Genomic DNA, 15,111 nt, shown 5'->3' on the forward strand with positions numbered 1-15,111 from the left:
GATTAATTTGCTTATCATACCTTATTTTTGATGAAATATTTTGCATATGAGTATTTTAAATCTGTGAAAATAATTATTTTAATCAAGCAAAAGGTGAATGATGGATTTAAAAATACCTGGAACATAATAATAAATGTTGTTTAAGAGTAATCCCTTAAGGAAGGGGATTAACATTTTTTTTTTTTTTTTGGTAGTACAGGTTTTTCCCCACCATCTAAAAGTGGAGCATTCCTATTAAACCTCTCAAAATGGCATAAAGAAAGAATATCCCCAACTTTCTGAATGTTCAAGTTACACTGCTTCACTTTATGAAAGACCTACATTTGGTACAGTAATGGCAGTTCTTGTAAAAGTGAAAATTCTCTTCAGGTTTCTTTTGGTTAGTGAAAACAGCTAATGTAGATCTTTTGTAAAAGTGCAGTGGCATAACACAAACTTTTGGAAAATGGGGGAATATCTGTATTTAAATTTACAATGGATCATTTTAACAATATTTAATTTAAAATCCAAGATGATGATTTTAATTTCCCACAGCCCCTCACATTTTGATTTACCATGGAGTCTTAGATTTGAAAGTTGGGAGGAGAGGCTTATCAGATGAGATCAGGTGCGTTCAGGGTGGTATGGCCGTAGACAAGGCGAGGCTTATCAAAGCACAAATTGCCACAAAGCTAAAAGAGTGAGGAAAACATTGTTCAAGACTATTGCAGTAGGGGAGAGAGGCCAGAGCTCAGTATGACTTCAACTTCCAGAAACAAAAGGCAGAATTTTTTGTGTTTTTAATTCCAATGAGTTAACATACAGTGTTATTAGTTTCATGTATGTAAGATACCATAATTCCATACATTGCTGGTGCTCATCATGACAAGTGCCCTCCTTAATCCCCATCACCTATTTCACCCATCTCCCTACCCACCTCCCCTCTGGTAATCATCTGCTTATTCTCTATAGTTAAGAGTCTCTTTCTTGATTTCTTTCTCTCTCTCTTTTTTTTTTTTGTCTCCTTTGCTTTTTGTTTTGTTTAAATTCCACATATGAGTGAAATCATATGGTATTTGTCTTTCTCTGACTTATTTCACTTAGCATAATACTTCAATCCTTTTTCTATGGCTGTGTAATATTCCATTATACGTATTTATATATGTCACATCTTTATCCATTCATCAGTGGATGGACACTTGGGTTTCTTCCATATCCTGGCTATGGTAAATAATGCTGCTATAAACATAGGGGTGCATATATTGCTTTGAATTAGTGTTTTTGTACTTTTTGGGTAAATACCTAGTAATTCGATTGCTGGATTATAGGATAGTTCTATTTTTAACTTTTTGAGGAACCTCCATACTGTTTTCCACAGTGGCTGTACCAGTTTGCATTCCCACCAGCAGTGCACAAGGGTTCTTTTTTTCTCCACATCCTCCCTAACGCCTGTTGTTTCTCATGTTGATTTTAGCCATTCTGACAGGTGTGAGGTAATATCTGATTGTACTTTTGATTTGCATTTCCCTGATGGTAAGAGATGAAGAGCATCTTTACCTGTGTCTATTTGCCATCTGGGTGTCTACTCTGGAGAAATATCTATGTGTTTTGCCCATTTTTTAATTGGATTATTTGTTTTTTGGGTGTTGAGTTTTATAAGTTCTTTACATATTTTGGATACTAACCCTTTATTGTATGTGTCATTTGCAAATATCTTCTCCCATTCCATAGATTACCTTTTAATTTTGTTGATTTGTTTCTTTTGATGCGTAGAAGTCTTTTGTTTTTATGTAGTCCCAGTAGTTTATTTTTGCTTTTGTTTTTCTTGCCAGGAGAATTTTTAAAATTTTCATTCCAGTGTAGTTAACATGCAATGTTATATTAGTTTCATATGTACAATAATACAGTGATTCAGCAGTTCCATATATTACTCAGTGCTCATCAAGATAAGTCTGTTCTTAATCCCCTTCACTTAATTTACCCCATCCCACACCCCCCCCATGGTAACCAGCTGTTTGTTCTCTAAAGTTAAGAGTCTTTTTTTTTTTATTTCTCTTCCTTTGTTTGTTTCTTTAATTCCACATGAGTAGAATCATATGGTATTTGTCTCTCTCTGCTCTGACTTATTTTGCTTAGCATTATGCTACCTAGATCCATCCATTTGTTGCAGATGGCAAGTTTTCATCCTTTTCTATGGCTGAATAATATTCCATTGTGTGTATGTATGTGTATGTATACACATACATACACACCATATTTCCTTTATCCCTTCATCTATTGATGGACACTTGTGTTGCTTTCTTAGTTTGGCTGTTGTAAATAATTCTGCAGTAAACATAGGGGTGCATGTATCCTTTCAAATTAGTGTTTTTGTATTCTTTGAGTAAATGCACAGTAGTGTGATTCCTGGATTGTAGGGTAGTTCTACTTTTAATTTTTTGAGGAACCTGCCTACTGTTTTTCACAGTGGGTACACTAGTTTGCATTCCTATCAACAGAATTTGTAAGGGCTGGGATAAGGATTTGAGGGAAGGTTAATCAGTGAGCTGTGTAAGCCCAGTAAGTTATTTCCTGAGTTTGCAAATGTGTTTCTCATGATTAGGCCATCTGTGTTTGCTAATTGTTGCTCATCAGAAGTTAGGCTCCTCCCCTCCCATAAAGACAGGAGAAGGGATGCTGTCTTCCTTAATGATTACAGTTCAAAATGATGGCTGCCAGGTCCTTGAGAAAGACACTCTTAGGCTATAAAACTGACAGGATTCTCCCTAAATCCTTTGGGATACTCCCAAAGGAGTAGAGAAAGAATTTATAATGTCAAGTTTTCTAACAAAAATGCACTAAGAAAAGGGAGGTCAGGGCCTATAGTTAGGAAGTTCTGCCAGTCTCAAGTTTAGCTAAGCTGGCATTAAGGCTGTCTTGGCCAGGCTTCTAGAATCAGTTTTGGAAATAATGTGGCCTCTTTGAATCTGTTTTCTCATCTGTAAAATAAGGATAATAGAATAATACTGTTGTGAGGATTAAATGACATAATCTGTGTAATGTGCTTTAGAAGCATATGATAGCCACCCTTACTTTTATTGTTATTAAAAGAATCATCTCATCCAATTTTGTCATTTTGAAAATGGGATAATAGAAACTCAGATTGAGTGATTTGTCTGAGGTCACACAACTTAGTAGTGTATTTTAGCAAGTGGCTTTGTCCATAAATCAACAAATATAAATATTAGAAAATTAAAGATACAACAGAGCCACAAGTAACATGACTTTGTTTTGATCATTCTGGATTGGCTAATAGTCATTTAAGTATAGCTATTCACAAAATCCAGCTTTTAGTCCAAGTTTGTCTTTTATTCAATTTGAAACAAATATTGTTCTAGACATTTTCTATTTAGCTACTTTACCATAATTTAATTTAATAAATAAAAGCTTAGCATCTCACCCTATAATAAGTAGTTTTTTAAAATTTTGTATCAGAGTCCTTAGGATTCCGTAGACTTCCTCCAGGACCAGTTGTGGGTGGCGTGCAAGGCAGATAGACACAGGAAGGAGGACTCTCAGCTTTTGTCTGTTTATTTGTTTCTGATTCTGTGAGAGATTTCGTTATAGCAATGCAAAAGTTTGAAAACCACCAAATCCTAGTGGATAGTTAAAATCTTGGACCAAGGAGAAAACACAGTTTCTTCTTACAAGAGAAAACACAAATGCAGCAATAACAACAACAACAAAAACAAACAAACAAAACACCATTAGTGATAGAACAAGGGAAAGAGTAATTGTCATTTTCCTTAGGAAATTGTAAACACCCACTACAACTTCCGTACGTTGGATTTCAGTAAGTTTTGTTAAATACAAGGGAAAAAGGAAGCATTCGGTAACTGATGTTGGGCAGAAGTGCTGCTGTACGTTTTTCTGCAAGAAGCCGTGGGCCGGAGGAGAGGAGATTTGGAGTTAAGGTTTAATTTTGTCTTTATTATTTGGAAAAATTATTTATTAATCGTGAAAATTCTTCCAAGGTGTTTTCACAACACTCCAACAACAAATCTGAATGTGAATGTATGATTCATACACAGGATGATTTTCCTGCCTCGAAGGGTGGCTTAAGGATTTAGTGAAGTAACAAAGTGTTTTCTACATGTCTTCTGTATAGTAGGTGTTCATTAAACACTAGATACTGGTATTACTATTTTTGGTGATGTGAAGAATTCAATAGAATGAGATTAGGAGATGGAGAGAATTATATACAAAAACATAAATTTGTAAGGATCACAAACACTGATATAAGGGACCCAGTTTTCTCATTGACTACCATCCCCCCAGGCCAGCATGTAGACATGGTGTAGTTATGTTGAGTGAATTAAGATAGGTTCACTTGAAGAGAAACTGCTTCTGTAAAGTAAGATAACATGCTCTAAGTCTCTGTTTTATAGATGAAGAAACAGACTCAGAGTTCAAGTGGCTTACTTGCCTAGGATCATAGCTGCTTGATAGGAGAGCAAAATGCAGTGAGCAAGCTGAGTTTTGGAGTCAGTCTGCATTCACATTCTGTCTCTGGGCTTCTTCACTGCTTCTAAGACTGTTTTAGACAAGTCTGTTTTCTCTAGGTCTGTTTTCTCATTTGTACAATGGGGAAATAATACTTCATTAAATAATTGTGAGCATTTAATGTGTTGACACATATAATGAACTTTGGGCTTTGTATATACTCAATCCATCGTACCTTTCTGCGTCTATACCTCTGAATCATTTATTGAGAAGAGAGGATAGAAGTGGGAATTGTTTAAAAGAAATTCAAACCACATTCCCCAAATTTTAAAGCCTTCCCAGTTGAATTTTCCTCTCTCTTAGAATCTTAGACACCAGTTACCAGAGCACAGGGAGGAATGTTTAGTGCTAAGGAGTTATGGGTGAGATGGGGAAGATTTGAGGGTACAGAATTATTTGAAAACAATATTTTCTTCTCTCTGCTTGTTTTGAAAGTTTCCTTTGGTGGGTACTGATGAGTAGTGATGAAGAGAGATAGTGGTTTCAAGGGGGACTTTCAGAGGAAGGAGGTAAGGTGTTGTTATCAAGTAATACGGGGATTACTTTAAGTACACGTAACGGACATTTATCTAAAGTTGGTGTCATTCCCTAAAGAGTAGACACCGGGACCTTTATTTTATTGCTGTTGTCATCATTTGACATAACTCTATGGACATGAACCATGCCATGTTCTTTTTCTCAGTGACCTTTGAGTTGGATTTAATTTATCTGAATCAGTCAGACATTATTTGGAACCAAAATGAGTCAATTTGGGCAACAGAATATTTTGTCAAAAACAAAATGCAATTGTAAAGTTGTTACCTGAATTGTCTTTTAAGTCTTTTAAATTTGGTCTCTGAGGGAGTTCCTCTGATGCTTTGCATTCTTCTTTGCTGAAATAATTATACCAAACACGTGTGCCAAATAAGCGGTTTGAAATTGTTCAAAAAGCTTAAAAAAAAAAGCAAGCTGTGACATCAGTACTGAAACCATATCTGCTAACAGGAACCGAATCCCCTTTACATCTATCTACTTCATCTAGTTCAAGTTCAGAAGTTTTCTTTACCCTCTTTGGTTGCAGCTTTTCTCTTATTTTAAGTAAGCAATGTTAATTTGGAGCCTGTTGAAATTGTTAATACTGGTATGAACATCTGTATTCAATACTTAGCTAACAGATGTTAGGGAATCTCATGTTATTATAAATTCTTTTGTAAAAGGCATAGCTAAATTGCATATAATTTCTTAGATTGTAAATATGTTTATATTTTCTTGAATTTGAGAAAGAATTTTTTTTAATAACCAAGTTTTCTCTTCAATTTTGTTTAGACAGAATATTGGTGAAAGTATTCTTTACCTATGGGTAGAGAAAATAAGAGATGTTCTAATACAGAAATCTCAGATGACAGAACCAGGTAAATACCAGAAGAATATTATTAATATTATTAATGCTCTTTTAACTTAATCATAATTAAATTTCCATGTAACTATTCTAAATGAAATTTTTAATGAAAAATCTGTATTCTGTTTTATGGTTCATATGTGGTAAAATACAGGTTTCTCTGGACAAGTTCATTTGCTCATGTAGTTATGGTTATTTCTATGTGATTTTAGCCTCTTTGGTTTCATATTATACTCTTACAGAACTTGGGTTAAAGAACGTGGGTCTAAAATTTCTGCTTTCTTTGACTATTAAGGTAATATGAACCATGTAACATTCCTCATGAATTACTGGAGTACACAAGTTAGACATTAGCTTCAAATGAATAAAGTGTTTATAGAAAAAGAACTCTGGAAAACACACCAACTGATATTTAGGATATAAAAATTTACTTTGAAAATTGATTTTTAAATTGAGATGTAGTTCACATACCATAATTATTTATCCTCTAAAAATGTGTAATACAGTGGTTTTGGTATATTCCAAAATTGTACACCTGTCGCTACTATCTAATTTCATATCAAAGACATATATTGATTTTCAAATCAATTTGAAAATTTCAAATTTTCATGCTAGAGTGTGGGATAATTGCAAAAAATGGAATGTATGCCAGTAAAAATTTAGGACTCCAAAAAATTTGGAATCACTCAATTCTCAGGAGATTTTTAAAAGTATAGATCTTAAAAATAAGATATTTTCCCTTTTCCATCTATATCCACATTACAGTTTAGCCACTCTTTAAATTGTAATGTTATTGATTTTTGTTTACAATTTGTAGTTATACTTTTTAGAAATTTTGTTTGGTATTTTTCTTACCAAAAATTGTTTTTGTAGACTTCATACTAAAATGGAAGGATTTGTAATTCTAAAGAACTAATAAGGTTACAAGCTCGTGATCAAGATATCTCATGAGAATTTTCCATTCTACCCACTTAACAAGTAACTTAGATTGATTTTACTGTTAATCTTCAGTACAAATTTATCTCATAGGTTTTTTCTATTGCAGAAGTACTAAATTTTGAAGTAATTATATACACAAAAAATTTTTACATTTCTGTACTAATTTTAGACTTACAGAAAAATTGCAAAAATAGTACAATGAACTCTTTTATATTCCTCACTCTGTTTCCCCTAGTAACAGCCTACTTAACCACAGTATAATTACCAAGAATAGGAAACTAACATTGGTATAATATTAACCAAACTAAAGATCCGAATTTCATGGATTTTTTCCACTAATGTCCTTTCTGCTGTTACAGGATGCTGTCCAAGATTCTACATTGCATTGACCTGTTATTTCTCCTTACTTTCTTCTAGTCTGTAAATAATTTCTCAGTCTTTCCTTGGCTTTTATGACCTCTTATGACCTGACACTTTTGAAGAGTACTGTATTTTGTAGAATGTCCCTCTGTTTGGGTCTGTCCATTGTTTTCTCATATTGGAGCAAGATTAGGCATTTTGGCAAGAATACCACAAAAATGATATTGTCTCCTTCACAGTGCAAATATCAAGGAACTCATGGTATCAGTATGCTTTATTGTTATGTTTACCTTGATCCTTTGGTTACGGTGGTATCTGTCAGGTATCTCCACTGTAAAGTTATAGTATTAATCAAGCCTCTCCAGAGAACCAATTGGGTGTGAGTGTGTGTGTGTGTGTGTGTGTGTGTGTGTGTGTGTGTATGCCTGTGTATTTATAAAGACAAGGATGGGGGAAGAGAGGGATGGATGCAGAAGAAGGGAGGAAGAGGTGTGGAAGAGAAGGAGAGAGAGATCAATTTAAGGAATTGGCTCATGAGATTGTGGAGGCTGGCAAGTCCACACTCTGCAAGGTACTTTGGCAGGCTGGAGACCTAGGGAAGAATTAGTGTTGCAGCTCAAGTCTGAAGGCTGGCTGTCTGCTCGAAGAATTCCCTCTTCCTCTGGGGAGGCTAGTCCCTTTTCTATTAAGACCTTAACTAGATGTAGCTCTCTCACATTGTGGAGGACAGTCTGCTTTACTCAAAGTTAACTGATTTCAATGTGAATTCCATCTAAGAAATACCTTTACAGAAACATCTAGAATAGAGTTTGATCAAATAAATATCTGGGTACTGTGGACTAAACTAGCCAAGTTGACATATAAACTTAACCTCACAGTTACTGTCTTTCTCTTTGTAGTTGATAAGTACCTTGAGGGAGATACTTTGAGCCTCTGCTAATATCCTGTTCCTCCTTAAACTTTAACTTTAATATCTATTAGTCTGTCTTGTCAACAGGATTTATTGCTGTGGTGTTTGCATAATAATGATTCTCATTTCCTTCTTTCCTTCTTCATGGAATTGGAATTCTTCTGTGAGGAAGAGATGCCTCTTCTCCCTGTTTGTTTTTTATTTATTTTTATCAGTATGAACTCATGTATATTATTTTACTCCATGGGTTAAAATTCTATACTATCATTATTTTGTTGCTCAGATTTTTCCAGGTTTGGCCTTCAGGTAGACTCTTGTATTCTTTTTTGTTAGCTCACCTGTCTTTTTTTTTTTTTTTTTTTTTTTTGAGCATTTCTTTGCTCTCCGGAATCATAAGCTCTTCCAGGCTCATCTTTTATTTATTTTCCTAGACAAAGACCAACCAATTATTAAGTGGAATTCCTTACTGTCCTCTAAGTTCATTCATAAGGTCTCATATCCACATAGGTCCTGACATCAAGAAGAAAACTGAAGAGGAAGATGTAGAATGTGAAGATGATCTCATTTTAGCATGTCAACCGGAAAATCCTGTTAAAGCATTGGATTTTGAGATTAGTGAAAATCAAACAGGTATATTACCATCTAGTTTCTTTTGAGGCATGTGGGATGTTTCTGAAATGGTATAGAACTGTAGTAAACTCTCATACGTTAAGAAATAGTTATTAATTTGCAGAGAATTGAGGGTTTTTTTTTTCCTGCCTGCTGGCCATTTTGATGTTTGCTAGGTCTGTCAGAATGATGAGGAAAAAACAGAAATTTCTCCCTCCCCTCACTGTTTTTTTTTGTGTGTGACTTTCTAGAGTTTTGAATTAATGATAGGAGAAACTGAAACTAAGAAAAACTCTGTTAATGTTTTCAGTTCACATCCTGTTTTTATATGTCTATTTTGAAATCCTCAGCTATCTCCTGATGTTTCAGTTAACTTTTAGTCTGTGTTCATAAATATAATAGCTGAACGTACAGCCACAGAACTCAAGCTAGTAAAATGCCTTTAAGATTTTAGTTTTTGCTTAAGTAGATTTGTTCCATAATCAGATAGTATTCAGCTTATGAATAGGTTGATGTGATAAATCAATCAGCTGTATGTTGCCATTGGAAAATATCTTCTATTTTAGTATCTTAAAATTTTGAACGGTAGCATCAGTTTTCTCAAGGCTTTTACAAAAACATCATAGGCCAGAGGGAACTATGCATTATACAGTAGCTTTCAAACAATACTATGAAGCTTTAAAGTTCTTGTGTGGTGTTTCAGGACCAGGAAGGGAAATAAATAGGAAGAGAAAGAGTGGGAGAAAAGACCCAGGATTCCCACCCCTACCTCAGTCTCACATTTTATTCATTTATATATTTGTGGATTTGGCATAAGATTTCTTTCAGGAAACAGGATACACTATTAAAAGCAAGAGTAAAAAGGGGCGCCTGGGTGGCTCAGTCGGTTAAGCGTCCGACTTCAGCTCAGGTCATGATCTCGCGGTTCGTGAGTTCGAGCCCCGCGTCGGGCTCTGTGCTGACAGCTCAGAGCCTGGAGCCTATTTCAGATTCTGTGTCTCCCTCTCTCTCTCTGACCCTCCCCCGTTCATGCTCTGTCTCTCTCTGTCTCAAAAATAAATAAACATTAAAAAAAATTTTTTTTTTTAATAAAAAAAAAAGAGTAAAAATCATAGTCAACAATAAATAGTGTCCAGTTCATGTTGACCTTAGTGCTACCCTGGTACAGTGGTCACAGTTTGTTCAAGAAGAGGACACACTCAGGAGGAAGGCAAAACATCCTGCATAAACCTGGTTTCTTGACCTAGCCCCGCCACACACCAGTGCAGTAAGTTTTGACAAGTTGTTGTTTAAAGCTGTATAGAAATATTTTTACGTGTGTTAGTTGAAGTAGTCCATCAATTGTAAGGCAAGCTGACTTGGGTAAGATTCAACAGATCAGTGAATAGAAATAGGAAACAATTTTAATTATTTTTCCTGAATAGCTTTAAAATTTTTTTTTTTAACATTTATTTATTTTTGAGACAGAGAGAGACAGAGCATGAATGGGGGAGGGGCAGAGAGAGAGGGAGACACAGAATCGGAAGCAGGCTCCAGGCCCTGGGCCATCAGCCCAGAGCCTGACGCGGGGCTCGAACTCATGGACCGCGAGATCCGTGACCTGAGCTGAAGTCGGACGCTCAACCGACTGAGCCACCCAGGCGCCCCCCTGAATAGCTTTAGATCCTAAATGAGGCAGATGTAGCAGCCAGGATAGTTGGTAAGTTTCTCAACAGAGTTAAGGTCAAATTAGTGGTTCTTAAACTTGTTTAAGAGGCAGAATAACTGGAAATAATGATACTCCATGGAATACCAATTTGGTGTATCATTGATATATTCAATCCTATGAAGAAGGAACAGTTTTATTAGCAGAAAACATTTCATCACAGCTACACAAAATAAAGTCATAGGTTTCCCAACCCAGAAGTCCATCAACAGAATTGATAAATAAATTGTGGTATATTAGCAGCTGATAATCTTTTTGGTCTTAGGACCCTTTTATACTCTTTTTTTTTAAAAAAAAATTTTTTTTTTAACGTTTATTTATTTTTGAGACAGAGAGAGACACAGCATGAACGGGGGAGGGTCAGAGAGAGAGGGAGACACAGAATTGGAAGCAAGCTCCAGGCTCTGAGCCATCAGCCCAGAGCCCGACGCGGGGCTCGAACTCGCAGACCGCGAGATCGTGACCTGAGCCGAAGTCGGACGCTTAACCGACTGAGCCACCCAGGCGCCCCAGGACCCTTTTATACTCTTAAAACTTAGTTATTATACCGATTTATACTACTATAACATCCCAGGATTTGAGGCCCAACCTACTGGGTGACCTTGACAGGTGAAAATCATTTATAAGTCAAGTAGTTTAATCTTAACTTACATTTGAACACTTTTTACTTAAAATTATAATTTTAATAGATAGCTATTAAGGGTAATTTGGGTTGATTTGCTATATGATGTACATCTCTTTCCCAACTCCCTTCCCCACCCTCTGCTCACACCATTGTCAATTTTTCATTATTCAAATGTAAGAATTTTAAAAATAAAATAATGTATTTCTTTAAATTTATAGAAATAGAAGAATTACCTCCGATTGATCATGGCATTCCTATTACAGACCGAAGGAGTACTTTTCAGGCACACTTGGCTCCGGTAGTTTGTCCTAAACAGGTAAAGTTTCTATGTCCAGTTCACTTTGATGTTGTTTTACCAAAGTAATTCAAGTAAATGGTTTTCCTATTATGTTTGCTGTTATGTTTAATTTTCACATAAGATGAAAATTATTTGTTCATTTTCCTACCCCGGAATTACTGTGAATCATGGAAGATTTGTTTCAGTTTTAACAAATTAGGGCTTAACCCTCTAATGGATTTCCAAACAAGAAAAGCACATTGTGTGGAAAATTATGATGCTTAATAGCTTGTTAAAAAAATTATTTGTCCTATTGTGTGGGAGTTCTGCAAAACCAAGTCGGCTCCATTGATGCCCAGGGAAGAGGACAGTGGACAGACTGGCTGAGCAGAGTCTTTCTGACCTGAATTCCTTTTCCTTTCTGCCTCTTGATCTTAGGTGACCTGATTCCCACTCAAGGATACCAAATGGGAGAATTTTCAATCACAAATTGTAACTACCTAGAAAGTTAAATTAACAACAAAAGTCTCATTAACTTAGCATAGGTTTGAATCCTTAGTCTCTTCTCTTTGGTCTCTATAGCTCCTCAACTGTAAGCCCTTCTTGAAGCCCTGAACTACAGGGTACAGTTCTTTGTACCAGGCTGCACTTTCACTCTCCTCTGCATTGACTTGTGGTCAAGATAACAGCTTTTGGTTCAGGCTTCTGGCTCTTTCTGTCCGCAGTTTGTCCTTGGCTGTTGCCCATAATCTTGTTGCCAGGGTCCTCCTTAGACATTATGTTCTGAATCTGTTCATCCTGGATCCTCTTTCTTTTTCTGATTATAGTCTCTTGGACTTACAGGATCATAATTGTGAGAGCTCAAATAAATCTTAAAGATCAGTGTCTGCTTTATTTTGTTGATCAGGAACCTGAGAACCTGAAAGATTAAAAAGTAATAACCACAAGATAACATAGTTTCCGATTCAAATTGATCTCCCTGGCTGCAGCTCAGTCTTCCCTACCTCCAGTATTTCTTCCATACTCTTTGCCAGCAAGTTACCTTTCTGAAAGATCTTGCTGTGTGTCCCTGGCCCCACCCCCAATCTTTGCTTATATCCGTTGTGTACAAGGAGAAACCTAAACTCTTCTATGGGGCCCTTTGTGATATGACCCTAGCTTTATCATTCCTGATACATTGTCTTTCATCTCATTCATACTCTAAATAGTTTCTACATAAAACTATTGGTTGTTTCCAGAACCTTTCTCTTTTATGTCCCTGGTAAGGTTACCAGATAAAATATAGGATGCCTAGTTAAATTGGAATTTCAGATAAACACTATCGTATGGGACATACTACTAATAAAAAATTATTTGTTGTTTATCTGAAATTCTAACTTAACTGAGCATCCTTTATGTTTTATTTGCTAAATCTGATAGATTTGCACATGAAGTTTCCTCTGAATGGAATGACTTATTCTTGCTTGCACCCCTTTCTTCCCTTTTGGTGCAAAAGAGATTGCGACTTATCTTTCAAGATCTGGCTCTTGTTACCTTGTCCGTAAACTTTATAGGACTCCAAGAGAGCTTTGGTCTTAACAACATTTGGAACATAACCATGTTGTACCTGTCAATTTGGATACATAAGTGTGATAAATTTTCAGAGTTCTTTTTAAAAAATGGTCATATTTATGTTTAAAATTCTTTACAGGGGGGGACAATTTCATCTATAAGGACCTTAAACATAGTTAGTGCTTAAATATTTGTTGCTATTTGGTACTCAAAATACCAGGTCTGGAGGCCAGCCCGACCACTCTCTGTCAGCACTGGGCCCTGCTTCAGCTCAAACTATAAGGCCCAATAAAGCCTTACCTGTGCCTTTGAAGAAAAAAAATATATCAGGTCTGTAGTTTTTTATACCAATTGAGACTATTAGTTTCTGCCTCTAAAACGAGGAGAAAACTTTGGAAATGACCTTTTCAGAGTGTAGTAGACTCTTTAAATGAGGAGAAAACTTTGGAAATCGCTTTTCAGAGTGTAGTAAATTCTTTAAATCACTATTTCAGTACAACAGTATTTATATCAATATGCTTTAAGATATTTTTCTAGCATTTATTTATGGAATAAATAAAAAGTATACATTGGTTTATTTATATTACTGCTGTTTTTAAGGTGAAGATGGTTCTTGCCAAATTGTATGAGAATAAGAAAATAGCTAGTGCCACCCACAACATCTATGCATACCGGTGAGTAAACCTAATTTTAGGAATGTTCAATTTGTAAAAAATGGGGGAAACTGATGCATGATTTTTAAAATAACAACTATTATGTGGGGTTTTTTTCATTATAAAAGTAATAATCACGTATAGAATATTTGGAATCTGCAGAAAAGGAAAAGAATTGGAGGGAAAATCAGCCTTTTTCTGCCATTAAATGTAACTGATAATAGTTGGATACATTTTGATAATATATCAATACATTTTCCTTGTCTTCTATGCAACTTTTATTTTTTCAGTGCATTGCCTGTAGTATCTATGTTAACTAACTAGAATTTAAATAACTTGAAATAAACAATTTACCAAAAGCATTTTTCCATGTTGTTATAATTGCTTTATAGACATTATTGTAATGGCTGTGTACTATTTCTTTCGGGCTGTATACCGTAATTAGCTATTTTCTTTTTCTAGTTTTTCATATTTTTCATTATTATAAAAAATATTCTTGTGAACATCTTTGTATACATTCTAGATTATTTACTTGGAGTAGGTTCTGGTTACTTGAGATTATTTTTTGAAATGAAATGGGCGTGTAATTGAAGAAGAAAGAATATATTCCTAGAAGTAAAATCATCAGGGGCGCCTGGGTGGCGCAGTCGGTTAAGCGTCCGACTTCAGCCAGGTCACCATCTCGCGGTCCGTGAGTTCGAGCCCCGCGTCAGGCTCTGGGCTGATGGCTCGGAGCCTGGAGCCTGTTTCCGATTCTGTGTCTCCCTCTCTCTCTGCCCCTCCCCCGTTCATGCTCTGTCTCTCTCTGTCCCAAAAATAAATTAAAAAAACGTTGAAAAGAAAAAAAAAAAAAAAAAGAAGTAAAATCATCAAAGTATGAACATTTTTGAAACTGTTGATACATAGTGCCAAATTTTTTCCCAAGTTTTTCTTTTCAACCAATGTATGCTTTCATTGGCAGGGAAGTAAGTGTGCTTCTTTTGCCGTATTCCTTTTAGTTTTGAATACTAAGGTTTTATACAAATGTTTGCTAAAGTGTTAGTAAACAGAGGAAGAATATATTTCTAAATACGTAAATTAGTATAGACTTAAAAGAACATATTTTGGGACTGAAATGAATCAGAATATAAACATAGAGATTTAGTGCAAATTTAAACTTTTTTTTTTTTTAATGTTTATTCATTTTTTGAGAGACAGAGACAGCATGAGCAGGGCAGAGAGGGAGGGAGACACAGAATCTGAAGCAGGCTCTAGGCTCCTAGCTGTCAGCACAGAGCCCGACGCGGGGCTTGAACTCACGAACCGTGAGATCATGACCTGAGCCGAAGTCAGATGCTCAACCTACTGAACCACCCAGGTGCCCCAAGATTTAGTGCAAATTTAAAGTGTGATTGAGAATATTAGTAAAATCTAGGCTATCTGAAAATCAGAAAATTAAAAAAAACAATCCATCACTTTGGATAGGTGAGTTTTTTTATATTACTAAGTCACATTTCTTTAAGTGCCAAAATTTCCAAAAACTATTTGTTATATGATTCCCTGCTTACTAGAGTATCCCTGGGCAGGATTTTGATGTTTTGAGT

At 35.6% G+C, this 15,111-nt stretch overlaps 1 protein-coding gene across 3 annotated transcripts in view; it reads left to right on the forward strand.

The window, feature by feature from the left end:
* The window catches only part of IMPACT (impact RWD domain protein), a 30,367-nt gene that overhangs the window by 7,980 nt on the left and 7,276 nt on the right, over positions 1-15,111 (forward strand). For all 3 annotated transcript variants that reach the window (XM_060613473.3, XM_060613474.3, XM_060613475.3), the window contains exons 5-8: positions 5,827-5,912; positions 8,616-8,738; positions 11,266-11,363; positions 13,476-13,549. In XM_060613473.3, coding sequence (XP_060469456.1) covers positions 5,827-5,912; positions 8,616-8,738; positions 11,266-11,363; positions 13,476-13,549 — 381 coding nt within the window. The remainder of the gene's footprint in view (positions 1-5,826; positions 5,913-8,615; positions 8,739-11,265; positions 11,364-13,475; positions 13,550-15,111) is intronic.

This window comes from Panthera onca, chromosome D3 (genome assembly GCF_046562875.1).
Source record: "Panthera onca isolate mPanOnc1 chromosome D3, mPanOnc1 haplotype 2, whole genome shotgun sequence".
NCBI lineage: Eukaryota > Metazoa > Chordata > Mammalia > Carnivora > Felidae > Panthera > Panthera onca.